Source organism: Camelus dromedarius, chromosome 11, assembly GCF_036321535.1.
Source record: "Camelus dromedarius isolate mCamDro1 chromosome 11, mCamDro1.pat, whole genome shotgun sequence".
Classification (NCBI taxonomy): Eukaryota; Metazoa; Chordata; class Mammalia; order Artiodactyla; family Camelidae; genus Camelus; species Camelus dromedarius.
Window position 1 is genome coordinate 40,372,876 of NC_087446.1, and position 27,997 is coordinate 40,400,872.

The window sequence follows — 27,997 nt, forward strand, 5'->3', positions numbered from 1 at the left end:
CAGATGCTCACTGTTGCCTCATCTCTAGGGAATCTAGCAGCACCTGCCAGAACCCTGCTTCTCATCTTTCACCAGCGTCCCAGTGTTCATAGGTAACATGCATCCTTAAGTCACCTGAGCACAATGGTCATTGGTCCAATGTAAACGCTTAAGCAATATAATTGTTGTATTAAGATTCTTAACTTACGGATAACTTTCAAACTCTACCATCAGATGACATCGGGCACGTTCAGGGTGGTATGGCCGCAGGCCAAATTCTACCATCAAAAATATTAATGTTACTAAGTGCTCTTAGTAAAGACATGCTATGCTATTTTATATCATACATCTTTCAGAGGAAGTTTCCTTTTCTCCAGCCTTCCAAATAGCATTTAGAAGATACTCCAATGAGGGGGTTTTACTGTAAGTTGAGGGATAAGTTGTAGGAAAGAATATTTTTTAGGCACGTCTCTGAAAGCAATCAGGGAGGAAAATCAGAAAACAACAACACTGTCCAAAGTGAATCAAGTGAAAATACTAACTGTCCTAAGTTTTAAAATATTAAGCACAAAATATAAACAACATATTATAATTTTATTAGATTTTTCGATTTTACTGGCTGTTTGGACTCAGCCAGGGCCTTAGTAACCTATTACTTTAATATCTTTGGGTGTCACAGTACATTAACATGAAATCTGATTAGGTGGCACAAGACTAGTCAACCTGTCAACAGAGAGTAACCATTAACATCCCAGCTGTGGCCATTTGATCCATTTATAATAATTCTATCACAAATGTAAAGATAGTCAGTATTATGTGAGGGTCCTCTGCTGCTGCTGTGCAAGTTATTATTTAAGAAAACTCTACCAGACCAGGCCTAACTAATGATAGATACCAGCTGATGCCATTTTTACAGATAAGTCAGAACTCTGCCTTATATTTAGAATGAGGAAGGTAAGCACGCTTAGGAAGAATTATTTTCTCTTCTGGGTCCCTATCCACACAACCCCACATGCATTCCCTCCTCAATCTCCTCCATGTGTCCCATTATCCACCTGTCTAATATCCTGCTATGACCCGTGGGTACGCTCCAAGTAAAAGTGGTACTGAGGGTTTTGCTCAGTGCAGGGAAAGCAGGTAGATGTGTGGACAAAGTGACAAACGGATGGCAAAAGGAAACATTCTAAAATCTTTCCATTTAATAGAACATTTTTCCTGACACCTCTCAGGATGGAAACAGAGCTTGGTGCAAAGACCTTCAATCTGATGCTTAAATGACTAAGGCAGTTTACTGACTTATCCCCACCCCCAACAGATTTTCCTAAAAATCAGTGGGACAATCAAGGAGGAAGTACATATATCCCTTTTCAAATGGGGGCAACGTGACTCCTCCCAGAAGGCCCATTAACAACACTGGCTCCTAAAGCAGGAGCCTCCCCCGCTAGCCATTTCGGAACAGGTAACTACATATGCACACCTTAGAACCTGTCAGATCTCTTGAATCTGATGTCTCAGGAGCATTCAGTCCACTTCCACTTCAGTGCGGGTCAGTGGTGTCTGGTGGCTGCAATCAGGGTTCTATCCTTTGATAACAGCAATTGGTCTCAGTTTAATGGTCTTCTTGCTGATTCCAGCATCATGGCAGGTGTTCACCACATCGGTCACATTTTTATAGGACTCAGGTGCCTGCAGGGGAGGAGTTAAAACATTGTAAAAATCTACTTAAAATGGAATCTTTAAAGCATTAATCTTTACTTGTAATTAAAGAAATGCACATTCAAACAACACTGAGGGTTTTTTTTTCCCTATCAAATAAGCAAGATTTACAAAATGATTAAGCTCAGTGTTGGTAAGGGAGTAGTGAGATAAACACTCTCATCCTGTTTTATATTTTTTCTGTACTTCTCAAAATTTCCCCAAAGAACATATATCACTTGTACAAGTAGAAAAGCAATAAATGTAATTGAATAAAACAAATACACCAATACTCAACTGGAAGGAAATGAACAAATCATCTTGTTAGTGGTAACTGACTTTGGATGGTTGAGTTATTGGCAATTTAGAATTTTTTTCATTATGTATTTCTGCAGTTGTCAAAATTCCTGGAATAACTAAGCCAAATGGTACTTATTCAGCATTTCTTATACCCAGGCCATGATTTTTAGCCTCAGAACTTTTGCATGTGCTGTTCCTGTGGCTTAAAATGTAGGCCCATCTTTGCATGTTCAAATGCTACATATTCTTAATGGTTGAGTTCTAAGCATATGATTCCAGTGCAAGTTTTCCTGATCACCTTTTCTCCTACCCTCCCCAGATAGGGTTCACTTTCTTTGAATTTCCAATTAGGTTTCATTTGCCAAGATAAACCTGGATTTATCTCCCTTGAATCACAGTTGTGCAGTAAGATGCACTCTTCTGCTTAACTACGAGATCCTTGAGGAGAAAATCCATGTCTGACCCTTTATTGAGTCTTTCTACAGCAACCAGTACATATTGGAGACAAATAAATATATATATATACACACACACGCACACATACCCAACTTATTTCTGTGAGTTTCTAGTAGAGCTCCCCCTTCCTTCCTACCCACGCTCACTGTCTTGCCACCACTAGAACAAATCTCATCACACACATCTATGATCTCCATTCATGTCAACACAGCAAGCTTAGGCTGCTCAGACTTATTCCCACGGGGCTCTCTACAAACCCCTTTTTAGCCCATCTCGCATTCCCTTCCGATTTCTGAAATGTTTCCATGGTGGCCTCTGGCACTCCTTCCACTGAGTCAAAGGCAAAGAACTTCTTCCCTTCTTTAAACAATCTCTTCACTTCCTGTTCTTCCAGAAACACGGCTCTTCCCTGAGGATATTACCTCTGCTTCCAACTTTCTCAAGTGTCAGCTATTTTCTCTCCCAAACGGGGTCATGTCATTAGGTTGAGAAATGGGACAGGTGTCCTTGCTCTTCCCAGTTCCTTCCAGATCATTCTCTCTCCTTCCTCCCACTGTCGAATCCTGCAGTCATCATTTATACCACCTACTACACATCTGGTTGCAATTATCTGCTAGAGTCTGAATCCCCATTGCTACTTGACGATTTCTAGCTCCTGGTTCACTGACATTCTCTCCTGCTATATTTTCTGAATGATTCTAATATCCAGGAAGAGGATCCTTCCAGTACCTTGGCTAGGTTCCTAGTTCCTCGATTTCTGCTCCTTCAATGCTTCCCTCAGCCATTCACTTCCAGAGTCACACCCTAGAACTTGCCATTACCAATGATTACAACTCCTCCACAGGCTCCATTTCCAGCACCCCAGACTGGTGATCACAGCTGAGGTTTCCAGCTCACTCACCCTTGTGCTCCACCTTCAGCAATTCTTTAACCCCATGAGACTTACAATCCCTTTGCAACACCCTCAACAACCTTGTTTCCTTTTCACTGTTTCTCTTAGGTGATGATTTCATACCTTCTGCAACCTCACTCTCAGTTCATGACCCTACTTCCTATTACACTGAAAAAAAAACAGAAACAATCAGAATAGAATCTCCATAAACTCTCTCCATATCTTCCTTGACTACCTGCGTCCATACCTTGTCTCCTTTTATTAAGGATGAATTAGCAGACCTCCTACCAAAGACCAAGCCCACCAGATTCCATCTCCATTCATCTACTCAAGGACACTGCTCAAGGAATCTCCCCCCCACCCTTTCCCGCATCATCAATATCTCTTCTGGTTTCCTCTCAACAGCACACAAACAAATCAGTTAGCTCATGTTACTCTTCTGCTCAAAATTCTCCAAAGTCTTCCCCTCATCTAACTCAGAGTAAGAGCAAAAATCCTTTTGTAAAGGAAAAAACAAGGACCCATGTGATCTGGTGCCCCTACCTCTCTAGCCCCCTCTCCCTCTTGCATGCTCTACGCGCGCTGGCCTCCATACTGTTTCTCGAACATTCAAGCATAATCTGGCCTCAGGGTTTCTGCACTTGTCATTCTCCCTGCCTGGACAGCTTACCCCTAGATACTGACATGGCCTGTTCCCTCACTCCCCTTAGGTCTTCACTCAAACACTAACCTCACTGCATGCTATTTAAAACTGCATCCACTCCTAGTCTCTCCCTATCTACCTACACATTTTACTTTGCAGCACCTACTATCATTTTACACACTATACATCGTACTATTTGGTAAGTTTCACTGAAAAGGATTTATGTTTGTTTTGTTCACTGCAGTATCCCTAGCACCAGAACAGTACTTAATTATGGTGGCTATTTAATAAGTACTAACTAGATGAGTGAAAAAAAATCATATATACAATGTGCAAGTAAAAAAAATCCAAATAGTAACAGTGGTTATCTCTGGTTGATGGAATTCTAGATGTTTTCTGTTTTCCTCTTTATATTTTCCAAAACTTAATTAAAATTGGGTGAAAAATTATTAGTTATTAAAAAGTAATATTATACTTAATCATACTCTAACTTAGTAATTCTGCTTTTGGGGTTTCACTCTAATTACTAAAACATGGAGAAAAGTTTCATGCATGAAGACACACATTACAACTTAACTTAGAGAAGAAAAGATTTGGAAACTACTTAAATGTCCACGATGGGCAGAAACTTAGCATATCTGGCAATCATTAAAAGGTGACACTTACAAATAATATACTGTGCTAAATTAGAAAAAAAGTATAAAGTGTAAACTATGATTATAACTAGTTTAAAAAATGGCAATAAGCATCTTAAAAAAGGAGATAATTGTGTTAGGGAACTGAGTTTCTGGATGACTATTTTTCTTTTCTCTTAAACTTTTAAAAGGAGTTACGGTGCTTCTAATTTAAATATGTACATATGTGTACGTATACATACAGGTCATTTAGACATAATCTTTGCTCCCTTTTAAATCAAACAAAACCGTTTCCTCAAACATTTCCCCCCCTGCCTTCTCAAAGTTGTTTTCAAATTTAAACCTATGTATGCAGCTGTGCAAGAGAAAGGTGAAAATGAGTCAGCTCAAACTATTTTTAAAGCTTGATATGTAGACATGAGATTATACACGAAAGGTAAATTCTTATGGACTTGCCTTGTAATTGATCTCCAAACAAAAGAGAAGACGATAAACTATAACTGAGGTTATTTTTTAAAAAACAATTTCTACTAGCAATACTAAAAATTACTATCATTGTGCACTGGCATAAATTATAAACAGTTTTATGCTCCAACATTCATTAAAATTTCACTTACCTCTTCCATAACCAACTTGGGTGAGGCAACACGGATTGCAATTCCCATATCTGCCAATTTGTCTAGGACATCCTGGAAATCTAAATTACGTCTTGATTTTGCTCGGGACAGTGCACGGCCCTAGATTGGGAAAGAAATTAACTTCACTTATAAACTCTGAGCTCCAATTTATGTCTAATCCCAGCAATTATTTAAACCCTTAGGATTATATAGTTTTTCTTTGACTTCTTTTTAAACTAAAAAAAGAATTAAGAAACAATCTTTTTTTATCTTATCAACCTTATAATGTGCCTTTTGTTATAAGCTTCATCATATCCTTTTGGAAAACAAATTGCATCTACATTAGTTTTGTGTTCCTAATTACTATTAATGATCAATTCAATATAAATAAATATACTGATTTTAAATTGTAAACACTGTATGTATCATCACAAAAACTTTGTGCTCTTTGTGATTTAAAACAGTTTCTCAACCTTAGCACTTACTGACATTTTGGATGAGGTAACTGTTGTAGGGACTGTCCTGTGCACTGTAAGATGATCAGCAGCATCCTTGGCCTCTACCCACTAGATGCCAGTAGCAAAACCCCCTACCCCACTGTGACAATAAAAAAAATGCCCCCAGACATTGCTAATGTGTGTGTGGGGGATGGTTTTGACGGCTGGGTTAAAATTAGGAGTTGGGAGGCAGCAAGAAATGAGAAGGTATGAGAGGAAAAAGTAGAGTTAATATACTTGTGAGGGTTTTCCTGCTGAGAAGGTATCCTAGACAATTTCTATTTTCTATGCAGCCACTAGCTAAGCACTCTGATGGCTTAGAATAGTGACTGGTGAACTGGTCTGCAGGCCAACCCTGGCCTACCATCTATTTTTGTAGATAAAGCTTTACTGGCATACAGCAATGCCCATTTGTTTATGTATTATTTATGGCTGCTTTTTCACTACAACGACACAATGGAATAGCTGCTACAGAGATCCTATGGCCCCCAAGCCTAAAAGATTTACTGTCTGATGCTTTACAGAAAAAAAGTCTACCAACTCCTGGCTTAGAGGAGGCAATATGTTGAAATAGGTGTGCAGTCAACACATGGGTCCTGATTTGCAAAACAGGGCATATCCTCCAAATCTTGAGTGGACTCACCCAGTAAGGAGCAAATTACGATAGTGACTAGGTCCATGAATCATTGAGATAAACTGTGATGCTAATTTGCATAGGATAAAGTTGTATCAGTTATGCTAGTGTGACAATTCCTTAGTCTGGATTTTGTGGACTTGCAGAGTTGAGGAACAGTCTCTGGCCCTACAATGACCCCAGGAAGGTCAAGATACTAGGCGACCTCAGTTAGTTCACCAGACAGTATATATATTATGGGAATAAATTCAGGTAAAAGACAAGACAGACCCAAACCTCAACTTTGTTAATGATCAACCAAGTGTGTTTGCCTGTCAAAATACAAAACAATAACTACAGTGAAGAGAGCATTTCTCAGTAAGTTGCTGTTTTTGTAACTTACCGCTCCATGACAGGTTGTTCCAAAGGTCTCAGTCATGCCCTGCTCAGTGCCAGTAAGAACATAGCTACAGGTTCCCATGGTGCCACCAATGAGCACTGGCTGTCCAGTGAGCTGAGGATGCACAAATCAAACATGTTAAAATTCAGAAATGCATGAACTTAAAAATTTATGCCTGAGGTTTAAATTCCCTCTTGCATTGGAGGATTGTGGGAGAAACCCAGACTTCTAAATGCACTGCTCTCACAGCTTTATTAAGACATTATTTTTTGATAATTGAGAGGGGAAGGAAAATGTTAGGACCAGGAAGGCACCAGAAGACAGACTAAAGGTAAGAGCAAAGCAAAACTCAAATGTGTACTTTTAGGAAGAGCCACCCTGAGCAAGGCACCTGCCCTCTCAGGTTTGTTGGTCTGCTCATCTGTGAAATGGCAGTAGGCTAAAGGGTCTTTCTAAATCCATCACAGCCAGGCACCAAAAGGAGAAGAGGAATGAAACAGACCGAGTTTAATCTTAATCCCGTCTTCTAATCATTTAAAGGCCTTACGAAAATAATCTTAATGTATCTTAATGGATCAGAATATTCTCCGTGCAGCACTCCACGCAAACACAGATAATGGGCAGAGTCATTACTTCAGAGACGACTGGAAATCACTGTTCTTGTGGATGACAGATTATTTTCTTTTCACAATTGCTGCTTTCCTGTTTAAATTTATCCATGTTTAGAACTGTCTAAATCATGCCCCCACTGCTTAAAACCACAAATGGCTTAGTACGTACTTGGTAATCAACAGCAATGAGGGGATGGTGAGGAGGGAAAGCACGGGTAGACCCCTTCCTGTGTACTAAAAGAGTCCGTTCCTTTCCGTCCACCACGTGCTGTTCTACTTTGGCAATATTGTGAGAAACATCATAGATCACATGCAGGTCCAAGTCATCAGGGGTTGTGTTGAAGACCTTGGCAAAAGCCTAAGAGAAAAAGCTTACATTAATAGCAGCCAGAACTGGCTCTTCAGAACTTTACTGATTTCGGCTAGTCTGTTCCTGAAGGGAGTGAGGGACTTAAGAGCTCAAAAACAGCAGTATTATTAATCCTCATGTAAAGGACAAAAACTGTCTTTAGACCCCATAGCAAATTCCACTCCATAAATTACAACTTTGGTTGAAAAGCTGCTGGGCTATTCTTGTTCCTACTCTCCAGAGTTGCTTCTTCCTCTGCATTCTGAATCTTGGTGAATGGCACTTCTGTCCTCTCCACTGCTCAAGACAAATTCTAGGAATAATTTTGGCTTCTCTTCTCCCCTCCCTGTCCCCTACTCCTGATACCCTGCTGATTTAGTTTAAGGAGACACCAGAAGCTTGGACACTTCACCAATATTTTGAATATTTATTACATACATTTCCAAAACCAAGCTTTATAGGCTCTGATTTGACTACATTATGTTTTAAAGTGCTTAACTTCATGGGAACAGAAGAGCAACTTCAACTGTACCTGGCGGGTTAAGAAGGTCATGGAAGAGCGGTTGACCCAGGCATAGTTCCCAGCTGCTGCCATTCCCTTCAGGTAGTCCTGACCCTCTGGGGAAGCAATTCGAGCACAAGCCAACTGACGGTCATTGACTATAATCTTGTCTCTCTTCATGGCTTTTTCCATAGCCACCAGTGCGTCTGGAACAAGAGAGTAAGTTCAAACCAGCCAGCTTTCCCTTTATAACTCAGATTTATTGCAGAAAGGTAGGCTACATTCAAATCCATTCTAGAAAAAAACAAGTAAAATATAACTTCCCCTTTACAGTATTTCTGAGTTCATCTATATTTACTGAGAATACTCTGCGAGAGCTGTGTGACACAAGCTATGCAGTCTCCAAAGAGAGTATCTGCCCTCTAGGAACCTGTACGGGGAGTGAGAGGTGTACAGAAATAGCAACAACATGGTCTTAGTTACTCCTTTCCTGGCATGTGACTCAATGGGAACAGAAGTAGTAAGTTCATTTTATTACCATCATGGTTTTAAAAAATATCTTCGGTGACTTAACCTAAAAGAACTGGAGACAAGTTGCTAGATCTTCTGCAGGAAAATCAAATCCATGATAAAGTGTAGAGAAATACTCAGTAGAAAGTTCAGAAATACTAGTCAATGCTCCATATATTTGCTAGACTAGAAATTCTAACAGGCCAGGTTGGCACAAATTATGAGATCCCCCCAAAATGAAATATACATACAAGAATGAACTGTAATTGCAAATTAAAGTTTACGATAATTTCCATGTGCTCATTATAACTTTTCATATATTCATAAATCCTTTCACACATCCTACAAATAGTCCAAAGTAACCTTTCTGCTACTTCCCTTCCTCCTGCTTTTGTTCATGCTGTCTTTTGGTCATGAATGTCCTATGGGTGTGATTGCCCAAACTGCAAATGTTACTTATGTGCCCATGAAGTCATCTCCAAAATCTTTTCCCTAAACACTTTATTTTGTCTATTCTATAGGATTTTAACAGTTACCACCTTGTCTTTACTTTTTCTTTTTAATGAACATGACATCTCTCTCATGAGACAATTTGAGGGCAGAGTCCCTACTATATCATCACTGAATCCAGTGTAACATCTAATTTTGCAGTACAGCTATCCAAGACATATTTGCATATACCATAATCTCTACAATTTAAGGTCTTTATTGCCCTTTCTTGGCCAGATAGTAAGAGTAATCTGCAGAGTAAACATAATAACTGGAACCTCTGACAACACCATATGAAATAATTATTATTCCCATTTTTTTCAGACAAGGAAGTTAAGGACCAATGAAGTTAATTTGTTAAAAGTCACACTGTTCGGAGAACCAGGAGAACTACATGGTACAGTTCCAGAGCTTCTCCTTTAAATCTATATAGTTCCCATAAAATGTATGTTTTAACATCAAGCCAAAAATCAAGCCCAGAACATACCTGTGGCTACTTGGTGGCCCAAGCCTCTGCTTCCACTATGGATCATCACACACACCTGTCCCTTATGGTCGATGCCCATTTTCTTAGCTGCGTATTCATTGAAAATCTCATCCACAACCTGGATTTCTGCATAATGGTTGCCTGCTCCTAGGGTCCCCAACTGCAAATGCGAAATTAATAAAATAGATTTTACTCCAGTTAAAAAAACATTTAAAAAGTAAATAAGTAAAAACAACCAAAAAAACCCACACACAAATAGTGTTTTATTAAAAAAAATTTCTAAGCCTTAGAAATGCTTCATTCATTTACACTAATATTCCACATAATTAAAATAATGTAGAGCAGTTTCTGAAGTTTATTATATCATTATCTGCTTCAAGTACAACATATTAAAAGCTTCATAAACCAAAACTCAGACCATCAAATAGCTCAAAGGACAATTTAAACATCATGGAGGTAAGGGTCAAATTTTGGGATGAACTCTGATGAATACTGATTCTTACACAAGGTTCAAGTTCAAACGATTTTTGAAATATCTATGAGTTCATTGACACCTACCACTATCCATCATTGAAAAAACATACCCCATAACTAGAGCTAATAGATGATTTAGGGACCCAGAGAATGGCAGAGCTGGAAGAGTCTTTAGAGTTTGTCTAGTTATAACTATCTCAATTTTCAGATGAAAAAATAAGACCTATTCAGGTGAAAGAAGCTTGCCCAAGGTCACAGTGATTAGTGGCAAAGCCATCACAATTAGCTGTAAATTTCAAATATCTGGTATATTTTTACCTCATGAACACTATGAACTGACAAGGTATTTGTTTTCATCTCAGATGCCAGAAAACTTTCAGCCAAATCTGTAGATTGTCAAAATATGTACATATGCAATTTTGGCATATGTTTTAATAAGCCTTATAATCATAACCCATTTCCCTCCCATCCACTTCTAATTCATATCTTGTTTTACTTTATGAACATCTGCAAGCTCCTGATAGCTTTTTGAAAGAGTAAGAATGAAGCATAAACAAATTTGTGCTGTTTTTGATGTACTTTGAAAAAACCTGGGGATACATCTGCCACATGGAAGACACATTTCCCCCTGCCCCAACAAAAACAAAACATGAAAAATATGAACATGTTTCCCATCCAAAGTGAGTGTTACCTGGGGAAGGCCTCGTTTTTTGGCCCTGGCAGAGACCTTGTTGGGGTCAGCTTGCAGCATCCTTCCATACTCCTCACAGTGCTCCTTGTCTTCAGCCCACGCATAACCTTCCCTTAGGGACCAGTCCACACCCATCTCCAAGGCCTCCTCCAAGTCTCTGAGTAACAAGGTGCACATCATTTCAAAGCCAAAGCAGATTAAAACCTAAGGATGACCACATCTCAAAGGACAGAGGAAAGCACTACATCTACTGACTATTGTCTGTGTATCACACATCATGCTAGATACAGATCATGCTCTCAGCAACTCTAGTTTTTCGAGGAAAGCAGTTACAAAAATAACTGCAATATAAAATAAAAAATGCCATATCAATAATACAGTTCTTGAAATTATACAGCCCCTCATAACTTTCAAATCTTATTTACAACAGATTTGCTTCTCTGATCCTGAATTCTATGAGGTAGTGATTAAGCAGTCACAGAAAATTTATAACCATAATCAAATGTCATTACCTGCCACTAACTTTACCAAAGCCACACTAACTTTTCATAAGTTATTATAATATATATTATCATATATAATATATATGCTAATTATAATATATATCATAATGTATATATTATTATAATATATAATATAATATATAGTAACTTATGAAAAGTTACAATTAATAAATAAAGCTATCTTTAGTGTTCTCAGACAACACAGGTTAAATTTTAAGGTCTATTCCCACCTTCACAGAAGTATTGTGTAGCTTTATCGCACCTGCATTTTGAAGCTTAGGTACATACACATTAAGTACCTAGAATGAAAAAGCTCTGATCCTCACTTAAGGTCCAGCCCTCTTCTAAAACACTATGAGATTACAATGATCAATGTGCCCTCCTCACTACAACTTATTTCAAACATTACTTATTAGGACAAAATTGTTATCTAAAATATATGTAAAGATGCTTGGAATTTATTTAGATGTTCCAGGTATTCTTTTCAAAGTGGGACTGCATGTCAGGGACCACATAAAATCCCAGAATAAGCATCTTCCAAATGTATCAATTTTACTCCAACTTTTTTTTTTTTTTGTAAAGGGGAGTTATAGAATAACAGGTAATAGCTAAAAATATTTTAATATTAATGTCTGTACGTGTTTGAATAGAATGCAAAATTCACATGAACCTTAAACAGTAAATATTAAAGATACATACTTCTTAAGTACACCCTTCTGCAAAGTGTAAGGTGCACAGCTTTACGTGAGCTATGACACAGTGCAACAACGGCCATCTAAAAGGCAGTTACGCTGTAGACTTACACTTAATTCTCTACTTTGGGAGTACATGGCATCTTATGTAAAGAACATATTCAGTGCTATCATTCAAAAAGGAAGGTCATTGATAAATACTGGTTCACTAACAAAGGGCAGTGGGGTTCAGAATACAGCCTCTGAAGCCAAAGGATCTTTGGTTTGAATCCTGAGTTTACTTACTAGCTTATTTACTATTATCTCTTTAAACTTGTTTCCTTTATTGTAAATTAGGGACAATATTAGGGTTATTATCTAGACAAAATGATACATATACACTACAGCACAGTGCCCTGCATATAGGAAGTGCTCAGTAAACATGAGTGGAAATTACTCTATTATAAATTCTACTATATGTCAAAGGCTGTCATGATAAACAGGAGTTGACTAATGTGTCTAATAAATGTTCTGGACCTCATGCTTGAAAAAAAAATTCATTATCACTTCTGAAAAGTTACTGAACAACGCCCATCTCTTAAGTATCCTGCATTGGAAATGGATGTGAAGGTTATGTGGTTATTATCTCCCTCACTCCATTTATTGGAAACTTTTGCTCTTACTTGGCATTCATTGGGATGACACCTTTTGATCCCACCCCAACAGGAATGTGGTCAAACATAGCTTGGGCAAGTTGCTCCTTCACAGGCTGGACATCACTTTCATCTAAATTGGTTCTTAGCAAGCGGACACCACAGTTGATGTCAAATCCGACACCACCTATAAAACAGAGAAAAATTAGCCAAATATTAGCAAGACCAGGCAGTTGGGCATTGTTACCTGTGGTTTCCCACCATTAATATACGGTTTAAAAGACAGCCATTCTTTTAAAGATAATTATGTTTTAAAGTAGCCAACAAGGCTGCTCTCCCTTCTGAAACAGACTGCATCCTATCTATGGGATGTGTATCTTTCTAAATAAACTCGCTTTCACTTAAAAAAATAGCCAACAAAGTGTTTCTCTGTGGGTAAAGTCTGATGACACCAAAACAATTTAAATAACTTACATACTGAAGGTACTCTGTGGGCCAGGGAGGCAGTAATGAACAAGTAACATCTGGACTAGAGACAAAAATGTGAATGATGTGCTTCTTTTTTCTTGATCACTCTTGTCAGGGGTTTATGAATTCTACTAGTCTTTTGAAAGAACCAACTTTTGGCTTTGTTGATCCTTTCCACTGTATACTGTTTCATTAATTTTGCTCTTAATTATTTCCATCTTCCTACCTTTTCTGGGTTTAATTTGTTGTTCTTTTTCTAACTTTTTGAGATGGATGTTTAGATCATTGACATTACAGCCTTTGTTCTTTTCTTATTTGTGCATTGAAGGCTAAATATTTCCATCCAAGTATGGCATTAACAGTAACCCACATTTTTAGACAGGTATTTTTAAATTAACATCAGTTAAAATTATCTTATAGCTTCCATTATGATTTTTTTGACCCATGGGTTAAATGTATATTGCTTAATTTATAAACGTGTTTTTTTCCTGGTTATTATTGTTGTTGTTAATGACTTCTAACTTAATTCCACTGTGACAGGATACTATCCTCTATATTAGCGGTTCTTAGGTGTGGTCCAGAGATCCTTTCAGATCTATAAGATTAATTGTGTAAGAATGCTAAGACATTTTTAGCCTTTTAAACTTACTTTCTCTAGTGTACAGTGAAGTTTTCCAAAGGCTACATGCTATGTGATAACATGTTTGCTCTATGGATAATGAAACATGTACTTGTATATTATTGTTTTAAAAATTTCTGAGTTTTAATTTCTAATAAGGCAAACATTGATAATAAAAGCCTTTGAGATCAACCTTCAATAACTTTTAAGAACATAAAGGGGTCTTGACGTCAGAATTGAGAATTGCTCTCTACGATTTCAATTCTTTGAAATTTGAGACCTGCCTCATGGCTCAGCACATGGTCAAATTGCATGAACATTCTGTGTGTACTTGAAAAACAAAAAGTGTATTCTACAGTTCTTGGATGCACTGCAATGTGAGTGCACACACAACCACACATGTGTATTAGAGGTCAAGGTGTCGAGTTTGCTAACTGGATTGTTTAAATTATCTGTATCCTTACTGATTGAAATCTGCCATTACCTCCAGAGAAAAACAGTTCTAATAAACGCTGGGCTCATGTATGTCCATTTTTCCTCTGGATCTTGGCCTCACAAATTTTTACTGTTTCAACTGGTATGTTTTTGGTTTTTTGTTTTGTTTTAAAAATTTCACACAGCCTTTCTCATTATTCTTGGCAGAGGATTGGTCTGAAATGACTTTGTCTGCCACTGCGGAAGGCAAAACTCTCAAGATATTTTAAACTTTTTTTTTTTTTTTTTCTTCTTCCAGATTCTGAAAACAAAGATATAACTTCTGGTGTGAAATACTTTTCAGTGAAAACACTCCACAGCAGAAGAGAAGTGTACAACCAGAAGTGAATAATGATGATACTGAGAGCAAACACTTACCAAGTACCTCCTATGTGCCTAGTTCTAAGTATATTAAGTATATAATGTATTATAGTATATATAATATATTAAGCACATAAGTATATGTACACTGTTCTAAGTATAATAACACAGCTTATCTCATTTAATCCTCACAATAATGCTGTGTGGTAACATTATTAGCTCCAGTTTGCTCCAGAGGTAGCTGAAACACAAAAAAGAAACCTAATTTGCCAGGGAAGTGTTTCAGTTTGTTTTGTAGCGAATGTCTGAACAGTACCTGGCAGGAGTAGGAGCCCAAATAATTTTCAATAAATATATGCTTTACTTGATATTTTTATAGCCTCTGAGTGTCTACCATTAATTCTCTCAGCAAATGAGGAAAAAAAAATGATAGAGGATGATGAGGCTGACATGCATACACAAAAAGCATCTGTGCTCTATTTCAGAAAGGCTATGATTCAGAGGGAAGCTACACATCTGACAGCAGACATGCACAGTGACCTTACCTGGGGATACCACTGCTTCAGGGTCATTCATATCAAAAGCTGCCATATTCCCAATAGCAAACCCATAGCCTGAATGGACATCAGGAAGCCCAATGGATCGCTGAAAGAGAATTAGAAAATGATATACAGCTTTCTGAACCTGGCACTCTGGTTGCCTAATGGATCTGATACTAACACTCAAATAGGCTGGGGGCTGAAGCCTTTCCCAAATTAAGATTTTGTTTTTATGAAATCTTCTCTATTGGTGGAAATCAGGTGTAAAAACTCCTAATCATAAAGCTAAATATAGTGAGAAAAGCCTTTAAATAAAGTCTGACCATTAACTAAGAAAATTGAAAACAAAAAAGCCTCAGTACAACATGATACAGGAGGAACACATACTAACTTTAATATATTATTACATTTTAAAGATGATCTTTAGACACTGACAAATTGTGGTTGTGTCAGGTTGACAAGAGTTAAGTACCCAATCTACACAGGGTCTTAGTGTTTAAACAACCATAGACAAAGTAATCCATTTGATGGTATGAAAACTGTACACTTTCTATATCTGGGGCCTACAAAAGGATCCTGACCCAGGAATAATGGAGGCCAATCATGGTAAGGATATAAACAGTCACCTAGACTCTGAAATATCCAAGCTATATCTTTTCATTTCTTCTTCCAAGTACCCAGGATATCAGCTGGCATAAAGACCTCAAAAAAAGTCTGTTAAATAGATTTAATGTCTACCTCTAATGGTGGAATCTGAATGTTAGACTGCGGTGGAGGCCTCACGTGTACCATTCAGTGCTAACCCTGTTACCACCACAACCCTCTTTTTCCAATCATGTTCAGAACAGCTATACTGTCCTCTCTCCCTCCCCTCAGTTTTAACCCTTAAACTTTTTCTATTCTTTCTCAATCACCCTCTGGAATGGGGCCACAGTGAAACCTTCACTGGTTGATCCAGGAACAATGTGTACTACAATAAGAAACAAGAAAATAAAATCTTCAAAGATCCTCAAACACATGGATTCCAGCCAAAGGCAACTAGAAACTGAGATGTTACCTGGACTCAATTATTTCTTTTAAATCCCATGGTTATTTCTAGATGTTTGAAGGTCACTGTCTGAATGACCACTATCAGTTAGGTACGGCTATTCATCCATTTAACAAACTTTCAGACTAAAAAAAACTGTAAGTGACAGAAGCTCTGAACATGGACTCACATGAACAATTCCAGGCAGGGCTGCCACATTGCCAATTTGTTTCATGGCTGGCAGGAAGCCACCAACACCTGAATACAAAATTTCAATATTAGCAAAGTGGACACAATTGATTTTTAGTGAAGTATATTCATAATTTTCTAGATCGTGTTAAATAAAGGACAGAGGTTAAGACTACCAAAACAACAAAGCACAAAAGGGTGCTTGAGATGAAGTGGGAAAGAAGGCAGCATACGCACAGAAAGGCAGTGAGGGCAACAGACTAACTACAAATGTGCTGTTAGCGCTCTGTGCATACCACGAGAGGGGTGCTTGCAAATACTGTACTGGGAGATATAAAACATAATTATTACACCTTGTGTTGTCAATATAAAAAAAGCATTCTTTCAACAGTTCATATTACGTATCAGAAAGAATAAATACTGGTTTTATACTAAGTGACAAAGATGGGCAATGTGGAAGAGCTGGAGAAACACTGGATTGAGAGTAGGGGATGTGGGATTCTAGTCTCAGCTGTTACTTGGTTGCATGTCATTTTAGACAAGTCAGCATACCCTGGTAGGGAGGGGAGTGGGATTTAATTTGTTGACCTAAAAAGTTAAAGGGTTAAAACCAGATTTTTATTCCACCATCACCATTAGAATGTATCAGAGTTTTATACATTTATCTCTAAACTTCTCCATAGTTCTGCAAGATAGGTGTGATATACTCTCTTTAATAGATGAGAAAACTGAAGTTCAATGAAGCTAGTCAGTACTGACTTTGTAATCAGACACTCTTGGATCTTAATCCTGGTTTTGTCACTGAGAAGCTGTGCAACATTAAACAAATTAAAATGACTCAATCTCTTTGAGCCTTGACTTACACACCTGTAAAATGGAGATATATTCCTCTTACAGTTACTGTAAGCATTACACAAGATAATCTACGTAATGTAGCTGACACATAGTAAGTGCACAACAAATGGTAGCTCTTTTTATTATTGTCTAAGGTTACATGCAAAACCAACCAGGTACACACAGCTCCAAAAGCTTTCTACAAGGCCAAGTGGCTAACAATATGATCATAAATAATTAACAGGTTTTTGATCTCATTTCAAATCTTGATTATTCCTTGACAATATTTTTGTAATTTTAAATTATAATTATTTGAATTACCATTTTTCAGGCCATAGGGTAGACAGACACAACTTGCACTGCCACATGTAAAACTCTAATCTACTTACCACCACCTCGACATGCATTCCTTAATTCTTCAAACATTAATTTTTCCAGAGCATCATTCACGTAGAAAACTCCTTCAACCTGGTAGAAAATAAAAAGAAAAATTATGTCTGAGCACATGTACCTGATATAAAATAAACACTGCATGCAATATTTATTTTGCTTTACTCTTTATAAAACACTTTCATGCCACCTTAAACAAGCAGAAAAGTTCCTATCAAAAACTACAAGATGTTCCCATCTTTAAATATATCTTAAAAAATGTGTTTTGCAATGTTCACAAATCATTTTATTCTTCTACTTTCAAAGCCATATTTAAGAGCTCAATAGGTAAAATATTTTTGGGGTGTGTGATAAAAAAAAGTCTTCCAACAATGCTCTCACTAAGGCCAAAGGTCTCAGTATTCTTGTACTTCTAAAATACCAGTAGGTTTTGGGGGGAGGGTACAGCTCAGTGGTAGAGTGCACGCTTAGCACACATAAGTTCCTGGGTTCAATCCCAGTTACCTCCATTAAAAAAAAATTAAAATATCAGTAGGTTTTGAAAAAAATAAATGAATCAAAATCTCAGATCTAAACATAAAAATGCACTCATCTGACTGAAGTATACTTTTGCTGTGTCTGAGACAACAGCACACTACACTTCACTGTGTCCTATGCTGATTTACAAATCTGTACTTAGGTAAACAGTGAGTAAAAAAATTTTAACAGGTAGCTATATGGCTGTGTGCTTAGTTTTATAATACACATAACTTTAAGAGGATAAAAAAGCTTGATAATAGACGCACACAAAAGGCAATGAAAGGTACAATTACGTAACACCAAAGGCCAGAACATTTTCATCAGAGACCAAATACTATGTAGGATCGGCCTAGCAATGAAGAACCAAAGATTGGTCATCTGGACAAGGTCACTTATTTATCAGAAAAATGACATCTGCTTTTTACCACTCCATGAATAACAACACCAGTTGATGGAAAGTGTCTTCAACACAATTTTTGAAAGGGCCACATATATTAATTCACCATTTACTGAGCACTTATTATGGGCCAGGCAACATGCTGGGCAGCAGGGGAGACACAGAGAATAAGCAAGATCTTGCTTTTGAGAAGCTTCCAGTCTAGGATGCAGCCCAGACTAGAAAATGTAGAGTGCAATGAGGCGAGTGCTGTAATAGAAGTGCTAAGGAAGAATCTGAGGAAGAAGGGGTGTAACAGTCTAGAAAAGTGGGGCAGTCGGGGAGTGCCTTCAGTTTGTTCACTTTTTGTGAACACTATTTGTGCTGGCTCTTTAAAGGCAAGAGACATTACTGGAGCAGCAACACATTTAGGAGCTGAATGCAAAGATGGGAGAGAAGTGCTTTTAAGGAACAGAGAGGAATTTTTTAGCACAGTACATGGGTCTTACGGGGGAATGCAGATTAAGTAAGAGATATATGAGCACTATAAATGTGAAATTCACTAATCTTATGAGAATGGGAATACAACTCAAGCCTAGCATCAAAGTCAGTAACTTTTTAAGAGCCATATCAAGATTTCAACTCTCCATTCACAAGGGAGAGGTGGTAGTAAAGTGTTGTTCAAATAGTTAAACCAGAACTGTCTAGCAATATCAGACTTGCTCCTATGCAGAATTAGCAGTACGGGCATCAAAAGTTAAGCCAGAATTGCTGCAAGATCATGACAGTGTGAGTTACAGTCCTCTCAGGATGATCATATGCTTTTTATTTTCTACTCTTTCATTCAGGGAACCAGATTCCATAAACAGAAAATGGCCAAATAAAAAACAGCAGAAGGTAGCTTTACGACTATGGGCTTTTTTCGCTCTCAGTGTCTAGCTTTGCTCACAGGGGACACTCAACAAATTTTAATATTGAGTGAAAGGGTGGGGCAGTGATCAGGAACTTTTACCAAGACACAAGATTACAAACCTTCAGTACATTTGCAGGGCACCTTAAGGGATGTCAAAATCTATCTAACAATGTATGCACCAAAATCTCACAGATGTCTTCTTTCCTCGCTTTAATGGAAGATAGTGAGCACAAATGGCAAGGAAGCCCGAGAGATACAGTGAGCCCAAGCTTTCAAACTCTCTGGTTACTGAGCTCCCAAGTCTCCATTGGGAATACATCATCCTGTCAGAGAAAAAAGAAGGGAACTGGGCCTTAAGTCTTAGTTGAGTAGAGGAAGCTGTGTGACTGATCTTCAAGGCCCTTCTACAAAGTGCATACTGAAAACAAACCCTGCCCTATGAACTTTCCTTGTTGCCGGAAAAAAAAAAACAAAACCCCACCGTTTTATTAAAAACCAACGTGTCAATTAAAAAAAACAACAACATGGAGCAGTGAACGCTAAAAACTTAGTTCAGCGAATACAGGTCCGTGAACGTTACATAAATGACCAGCATGACTCAGAGGAACGGAGCTCAGTCCCAGCACCTCTACCTCGGACTGGATGTGCCACCTAGAAAAAGACCACTAACGTCCCTAAGGCTTAGGAATGTAACACATCTCACGGTGCGTTTATGAGACTTATATGCGAAAACACTTTGCAAAGGCCAATTTCATATTTACTTGGATTCCCTAGGCTTGCTCCGCTTTGCGTGTTCTCACGGTTCAGGGACCGCTCCAGCGGGGAGAAGCGGCGGGTAGGGGTTAGCCATCTCCGGAGGCGGGAGGGTGGGGGTGGAAGTTGAGGGATGAAAGAAACTCTACTCGGGGCAGGGCGGGGTAGACCCCAGCGAAAAAGGAGTCAGGAGGGGTCTGAGGAGGCCCGGCCAGGCACAGCCGGGTGAGGAGGGAGGCGCCGCGGGCCCTCAGCCAGGAAGGCCCCGGCACCGGGTCCCGCTCCCCCGCCTCACCTGCATGTTGGGCACGAAGCCCTTCTTGATTCTCCAGCAGTTTTTATTGATCTTTTCCAAGAACTGCAGCTCATCGTTATAACTGCGACTCATGGCGGTGACAACGGTGGCGAAGACTCCCGGCTTCGCTTAGAAGAGCCGCTGCCGCGTTGTCCCGCTGACTGAAACTCCGCCTTCCAGAATTCAACGCGCAGGCGCGACCGGCTTCGCGGCAGGGCGGGCGACGGGAAAAGCCGAGGCTCAAAACTCGTTGCACAAATCGCTTTTTTCTTTTCTTTTCTTTTCTTTTTTTTCTTTTTGGCGTTAAGATAGACTGCCTCTAGTGTTTACATTTTTGGAAATTTACTAGTTATTCTCTTCTAGGCTAAAGCTAAGCTAAATTCAGTAGTTTTAACTATGATCTAGTTATCGTTTTGGAAGTGCTTTTCAGCACTGAAAAGCACATTGAATCTGGATCAAGTCCAACTATTCTTATGAATACAACTGCTGGTAGTTTACACCCCTAGCCGTGAGGGGAAAAAGATGTCCGCAGCCGAAAACAAGATTAAATAAATACCACTACGGAAAAAAAAAGAAAAAGAAAAAGAAAATAAATACCACTACGGAAAATTTGTAATGTTTCAGAATGAATTTGTGGATACACATTAAATAACTTTTATGTCAGAAAAAAAGCATTCCAAAAAGAAAGAAAGAAAAGAGCATTCCAGAGAATGAGACGTGACAGTTTATCATTTATTCCACTAACACGTAACAGATGGGGGCATCTATTATGTCCAGGTGAGCAATACAAAGATAAGTAAATCGCAGTCCCTATAGATAGTCAGGGCTTCCCAGGTTAGCCCTCTTTGATGACTAAGTACTCCATGATCGCGCTTTTACATGCAGTGTCTTTTCTTCACAGTAATGAGTGAGCTTTAACTGCTCTCAGGTTCTGCCTCATGTGAAGAACAGCGATTTTGGGATCAGAAAGGCTTGAACTGAATTTGTACCTCTGCTGTTTACCAGCTTTGTGTGATTCATCTCTTTTAATCTTTGTTTCCTCTTCTATGAAGTGGGATCATAATTCTCCACAGAGTGGCTGTGAGGATTCAGTGAAATGACCCTTGGGAAGTAATCAGCATAGGGCTTGGTAAGCCCTCCAGTAAACAGCTCTTCCACTCACTCACTGGATTGTCAGTGTCAGTCACAAAGCAAAGTTTGTGGTTTCTGTTCATTTCTTACATTATCCATACCAGTTCCCCTTTCTATCTCTTCTGTCCCAATTTTATCCCATTGATTAGGTGCTCTAACAACATTAATCAACTATGAATTATCTATGTTTAGTATTCTGCACTGCCATTTCACTTAATTTGGGATGGAAAACAGCCTAAAACTTAAAGAAGTAATACAACTTCCAGAGTTTCCTGGGATCACCCTGTTTCTCACTGGAAACATCTTGAGAGATAACATATTCCCTTTAAATTAATCCTAGAAATCTGTACAACCTCAATTTGTGTTAACATTAAGGAGATTAAATTCTCTTCCTTTTCCCCTATCTTATTTTATTTAAAAAATCAGGGGCAGGAAATTTTGCAAATAAAAAGACAAAGCTGACATTGATAGAAAACAATTTTAAATACATGGGATAGTAACAGTAAATATAAAAGATAAAATCAAGTATGCAGGGAGAGGGGAACCCTAGAGAGCTGAAAGGGCTGAAGGAATCTCCACTGATAACAACCGATAACAAACCTGTACTTCAGAGTTTCTCATGTACCTCCTTGGAAGTATATGCCTCACTCTTGGCCCCAGAATCTTATGGACACAGGAATACACAACATGCCCTCAAACATGAACACACATTCAAATATGTGTTCACCCTCCACACAGATGGGGACACACACACACACACACACATCCCAGTTTAGCTCTTTCACCCAGTTTGTCATCCTCTTTGTCCCTGAGGGCTTGAAAACAGAAAACTTTCAGCAGTTTGCAGGGGCTTTACAATTCCAGTGTGTACTGTTTTCCCGCTCTGGGTTGACAGGAGCTGTGGGATTAAGGGCTTTTTACTTCCTGGAGTGGACTCCAAACAAACAATCAAGGGGCTGGCTTCCCCCTCCACCGTCCACTCATCAGGTTCAGACCTTCCCAACCATGGAAACTTGGCTGCTGCTTTAAGGACGTTTCATACTTCAGGTCGGTAGAAATCAAAAGGAAATCCTGAAAAGGAAGAAGATGACATCAAACTTGGGGCGCTTGCAGCCATAGGATGCTGGGTTTGCCTGAGAGGTAAGGGGGACATGGTTTCTTTACCAGGTCCTACTGTGTCACATCCTCCCTTAACCCTGACCCCTTTGTGAGTGCCTCAGACATAGGAACAGGCCATTTTGGATTACTGACACGTTATGTGACTTAGTCAATTATAGAAGGGGACATAGGGAGCAAAGAGGGAGTGCAGAGTAATATATAGGATTGGAGAATTCCGTCAGAATCTTATGTCCATCTCCCCAAACCAAAAAGCATCAGAAAGGAAGAAACAAGGTATTCTGAAGCTTGTAAATAATGATTAACCGGGAGACGGCTCACAACAGATCCCTGAACCCAGAGTAGGGTCTTTGGTTCAGGCAAAAGTTTGCTGAGAGAATCAGAGGAACCAGTCTGATCTCAGCTATACCCTTTTCCAGCTACATAAGCCACTTCACTTCCCTGAGTCTTACTTTCCTCATCTATAAAATGGGACTAGGAATCCCAGCCTTAAAGGTTATCTTGTGGAATGAATGAAATAAAGCACACCAGTGCATCTTCTTGTGCTGTGGGCTAAATAAATTTGGTTATAAAGGAAAATGAGACCTAATCTGATTTTTAAACTCAAGTTTAAGTGCTTTTCATTGTTAATTGTGAGCTTTAAGAGCTAAACATCTTGTTTATAAAATTCCTTGGGCTGGGAAAAAACAAAGCAGAACAAAATAAAACAAAAAGTAAGCAAAATAGGAAGAGGCACATTCTGCTATGAAAGGAAATGGGGCAATTAAGATAATCCTTACCTCAAGAACTTCAATATCTGAATTGACGAGTGAGATTTTGTGTGGGTTGGGTAGAGGAAGTCCTTGCTGCAATTTTGCTAAAATATAGAACAAGATGTAAAATAACTGGGCACAGGCACAGAAGACTTGATAATCTTTTTAGGAAGAGACTAACAAGCAGCTTTTTTATAATTAATCTTTCTATTCTTCCTGGTTCTGTGTTTTCAGTCTCTCTGATATGTCCCTAGCATCTCCCTGACAGAATGGCTAATTAATCTCTACTTAATAAAAATGCACCTGCAATTATGTGCATTTGGATGGCAGAAAAATGCTGGCAACTCATCCAATTTGTACTTTGAAAATACCTTAATTAGTGGGTCCTGAGAATATTTTGGTCTCTAATATAAAACATATTTTAACCAAGCCAAACTCAAGATGCTACAGTTTGTGAATAATTGCGGTGTAGGGAGAAGGCCTAGGATTGTCATTCATTAAAACCATGTCTGTCCAGATAGTGGTCTTTGCATAAGAACCACAGAGACACCTTCTAGGAAGCATAATCTCATTTCTAGCTGACCCAAAGGAGACTTGACTGTCTAAGGAGAGTGGTTTTAATCTCCTTAACTCAACCAGGGTTAGCCAGCCATTCTTACTGCGTCTGTTAAGTAGATTTGTTAAACAAGGCTTAGACCTGGAATATCTAATTCTGAAATCATAGTGTAGATGGTACAAACTTTGTAAATTCTGGCCTGGATTCATAATTACTCGTTAAAAGTATAAGCTTCAGGATGGAAAGTCCCAGACAATCCCCAACAGTTAGCCAGTGTCAGAGTCACATTGTTTCCTAGGAGTCCCTTACCGTTGGCCAGTGGGAGGACACCAAAGTGGAGAATGGAGGACAGAATATTCTCAAACCTCAAGACCTAAAATGAAAAGGGAAAATGAATCAGTTACTAAATCAGGGCATTTTGAAAGTACCATACCTGGTTTGGACATGCACTCTCCCAGACCTTATCAGGATTGAGAGCAATAATTAGAATCTCCCCATAGAGATGTTCTAGCTTCCCAGACACTGAAAGCTATTTTGTGGGAAACCATTTTACAGAGTTTCCTAATCTTTTTTCCTCTTTGAGGATGGACATTTCTGCTCCTCTCTACACAAGATCATGGTGACAACAAATGCAGAGGGACCACATGGCAGCTTAGATATCCACCAGGTTAGACAATCTAGAACAACTAACAGATATCTCAGTTAGTAGTCTTCCATTAATTTATTGGGAACCCTGACCACAGGAGTTTCCTTGTATTATGTGACTCTCTATAGTTAATGGCATCACTGGAACATCCAATTTATTTTTAATAAACTATGGTAGTTGTATAATCTCAGCAAAGTGCTGGTCCTTGGGAAGATTCAGGTCTTAAAAACAAATAGACTATAATGAACATCAATTCATTCAATGAATATTTTTTGACCATCCTATTTGCTTAGCAAGAATAAGAACCTCTTAGCAGCTTAGCAAGGGTGGCTCTGAAGAGGTGATTTCCTAGGTTTATCTCTTGTTTTTACTACTTTACTGGATGATGTTGGGAAAGTTCCTTAACCTCTCTGTGCCTCAGTGTCCTCAACTACAAAATGAAGATAATAGTACTAATCTCAAAGGGTTGTTATCAGGATTAAACAAGTTAATATTATGTAAAAAAATGCCTGGTATATACGATTGCCATTTTTTCAAAAATGTCTTCAAACATTGCCAAATGTCCCTGGGAGTGGGGAGCAAAATTGACCTCAGTTGGCCCTTTGTTGAGAATCACTGCTCTAGAACATAAGCAGCACAAGAGTAGGGGCACCAATTAGTGATTTGGCTGATCCTCCTGATGCCTAGGGGGGTGGTTTCCAAGTGCACGTTGGGATGACCTTTTCTAATCAGGAGGTCACCAGGCTGCCCCTCCCCAAAGGCATCTACACAATCAGCCCTGACCTAATTTTAGGAGACAGGTAGAAAGGTTTCGAAGAACAAACCTAATCACAGCCTAATAATTCACATATAGCATCATCCTTTGGTAGTCTGAATCTTAAGTTTAACTCTAGAGGATTCTTTTATCCAAAAAATGAAATGTCCTTGAAAATATCTGTATTTTTTCCCAACATTACACAATGTCTTAACGGTCTTTTGAGTTTCTTTAAAAGTCTTTTGGAATAGGTAAAAGTGAATTGGAGAGTTCCCCTTTTGTTTAATAGTTAATGGGGTTGGTGGATGAGTAGCTACATAAATAATTTTAAAGTTAAAACCCATACTCAGAGGGCACAGAAAACAATCACCCAGTTACTGTATAGGAGAATTCTCATTTTTCCCTGAACGGGAAACTCAGAGCTCTGATTCCTACCTCAATATTGCTGCGATTGGACTCTGGCAAAGAGAGGCGGAATCTGAAAAGAAAACACAAAACAAAACCCAGCAGGAAAAGATTAAAGGAGGGAAGACTGAAAAACAACTGTATCAGTAGAAAGGAATAAAAAGGAAAGGGAACTTTTTTTTTTCAGTTCAATAAGCTGTTATTTTAAAAAAGCCGCACAAACTTGTAAGGACGTAATGTTCTGTTACATCTTTACCCCTATATTTGTTGCTTCAGAAGCAGAGCAGGAATAGCAAAAAGCTTGGATTTGTAATCAGGATGTGTTCCCCAAGTGCATTTACTATATGATACATACTGTTGGCAATTGGGAATGCAGAACATTCTTAAGAAACAGTTTTTAGGTCTTCCTGCTTTGAACTCAAACTTATAACTTCCCCAAGTCAAGCTGGTCCCTTATTAACAAATATCACAATAATGATCATGATGGTGATGACGCTGTTAGGACATCTATTGTCTTAGAAGCTTTACAAATATTTTGAGATTTACTCTTCACAATGACCCTGTGATAGATGCAATTGTTATCGCCTCTGGCAGACACAAAAACTGATGATCAGAGAGGGGAAGTAAATTTCCCAAGTCACAGAGTCAGCAGCTGATAGATCCAGATGACAACCCTCACTCTATCTGACTCCAAGTTCTATGCTCAGTTGAGGCCACACCTCTCAGAAGGCTGTATTACCTGTATAATTTTTTTGAGCTGCTCATCAGAACACATAAGGGAAACGTTAACTATGATGGCCATCTGACATGAAAGGCACTAGGGCATAGTTATTTAAGACTAGAGACTCAGCAGAGTGCCTGAGTTTGCACCCCATTTCTGCTTCCTACCATGGAGAATTACTTAATCTCTCTGGATCTTAGATTTTTCATCTATACAATATGAATAAGAATGGTACATACCTTACAAGACCATAGTGAAGACTGAATGAAATAATGCACATAAAATGCCTAGAACTGTGGCTAGCAAATCCTTAGCACTCTATCAATGTCATTACTATTACAAGGAGAAATGCTAACAGTTAGGTCAGCACTTAATGTCCTTGGTAGTCTTTGTCAAATACTAACAGAACCCTTGATGTAGGTCCCAGTAGCAGGGAACCCCTCCAATCTCCCCAACATAGCCTGTCTTGATGCTTGATACTCTGTGGGGAGCTTTCATGAGAAAGCTAAAGGCCAAGATTGCCTCTTTCCCTATTTTTCTAAGGGCTGATCCATAGGTACTCCTCCCAATACTACACACTTGGTTTTCGATGCAATAGTAAGAGAAATGTGAAGCAACAGTAATCAACAGGGAGGATCCTCCCATTTTACACTTGGGGAAACTGAGGTCCAAAGAGGGGAACATTAATGACAGATTTGGGACTGGAACTCAGATCTCTTGATAGCATCCCAAAGCTCCCTTCTCTTCTAGGACATTGCCTCATTTTGGTCCCCCCCCCCCCTTAGCTTTCAATGGCTCACTTCTGCCCAGGTCTAGAGCCTTACTTCCACTTCATCCCTCCAATGGATCTCCCTGTCCCCAGTCTTGATTCCCTCCAATCCATCTCTACACTATCCCTGGAGTGAGCTAGGTTACACACATGTCTGATGAGGACATTCTCCTGTTCAAAATTCTTTAATGGCTGTGATAATGTCTAAGTGACTTGCACAGCACATGAGGCTTTTTGTATCCTGGCTCCCAGTTGCTTTTCTGCTCTCTTCTCTCATTCTCTACCTTGAATTTTATACTTGATAACTCTGAACTGCTTAGTGCCATGTTTTATGTATTTATCAGGTACTAGATATCTGAGGTTAAAGTATTTGGGCTTCAAAACTCATTACCAAAAAGTCCTGAAAAATTAAAATTAATGTCTACAGCAAGTAACATTAAGGCCATCAGTCACTTTAACTCAACATGACTCAAAGTTAAATATAAATTATATTTACTGTGGAATGCATCTGAATATATGCAATATATTTTAGGATGGAGTCTCCAAAAATTAGAGTGGATAAGGCCATAAAGATTTTGACACAACTATGAGGTATTTCTTTGCATATTTTATGATACTTCCGGCCTCCCTGCTTTGCTCATGCTGTTCCCTCCTTCTAGAATTGCCTTTCCTCTTCCTCTTTGGTTAACTCATTTTAATTGCTGAAGACTTAACTCAGGTGTTACCTCTTCTAGGAATCTTTCTGTTATTACATTTAATGAGC

The 27,997-nt window shown here is 38.7% G+C and overlaps 2 protein-coding genes across 3 annotated transcripts in view; both read right to left on the reverse strand.

The window, feature by feature from the left end:
* Positions 1–1,156: 1,156 nt before the first annotated feature.
* Positions 1,157–20,569, reverse strand: RTCB (RNA 2',3'-cyclic phosphate and 5'-OH ligase). Its single transcript, XM_010994179.3, has 12 exons — positions 20,385–20,569; positions 17,528–17,606; positions 16,306–16,373; positions 15,095–15,194; positions 12,698–12,854; positions 10,841–10,997; positions 9,676–9,835; positions 8,220–8,395; positions 7,508–7,696; positions 6,731–6,841; positions 5,218–5,337; positions 1,157–1,665 (listed from the first exon to the last, which is right to left on the reverse strand). Exons 1-12 carry the CDS (start codon positions 20,475–20,477, stop codon positions 1,558–1,560), a joined length of 1,518 nt encoding a protein of 505 aa, XP_010992481.1. The 5' UTR covers positions 20,478–20,569; the 3' UTR covers positions 1,157–1,557.
* A 1,408-nt stretch (positions 20,570–21,977) lies between these two features.
* The window catches only part of BPIFC (BPI fold containing family C), a 47,611-nt gene continuing 41,591 nt past the window's right edge, over positions 21,978–27,997 (reverse strand). For both annotated transcript variants that reach the window (XM_010994180.3, XM_064491698.1), the window contains 4 exons: positions 25,775–25,817; positions 24,249–24,312; positions 23,411–23,487; positions 21,978–22,586 (listed from right to left, as the gene is read on the reverse strand). In XM_010994180.3, the coding sequence (XP_010992482.3) occupies positions 22,464–22,586; positions 23,411–23,487; positions 24,249–24,312; positions 25,775–25,817 (307 nt within the window). In that variant the 3' untranslated portion in view covers positions 21,978–22,463. The remainder of the gene's footprint in view (positions 22,587–23,410; positions 23,488–24,248; positions 24,313–25,774; positions 25,818–27,997) is intronic.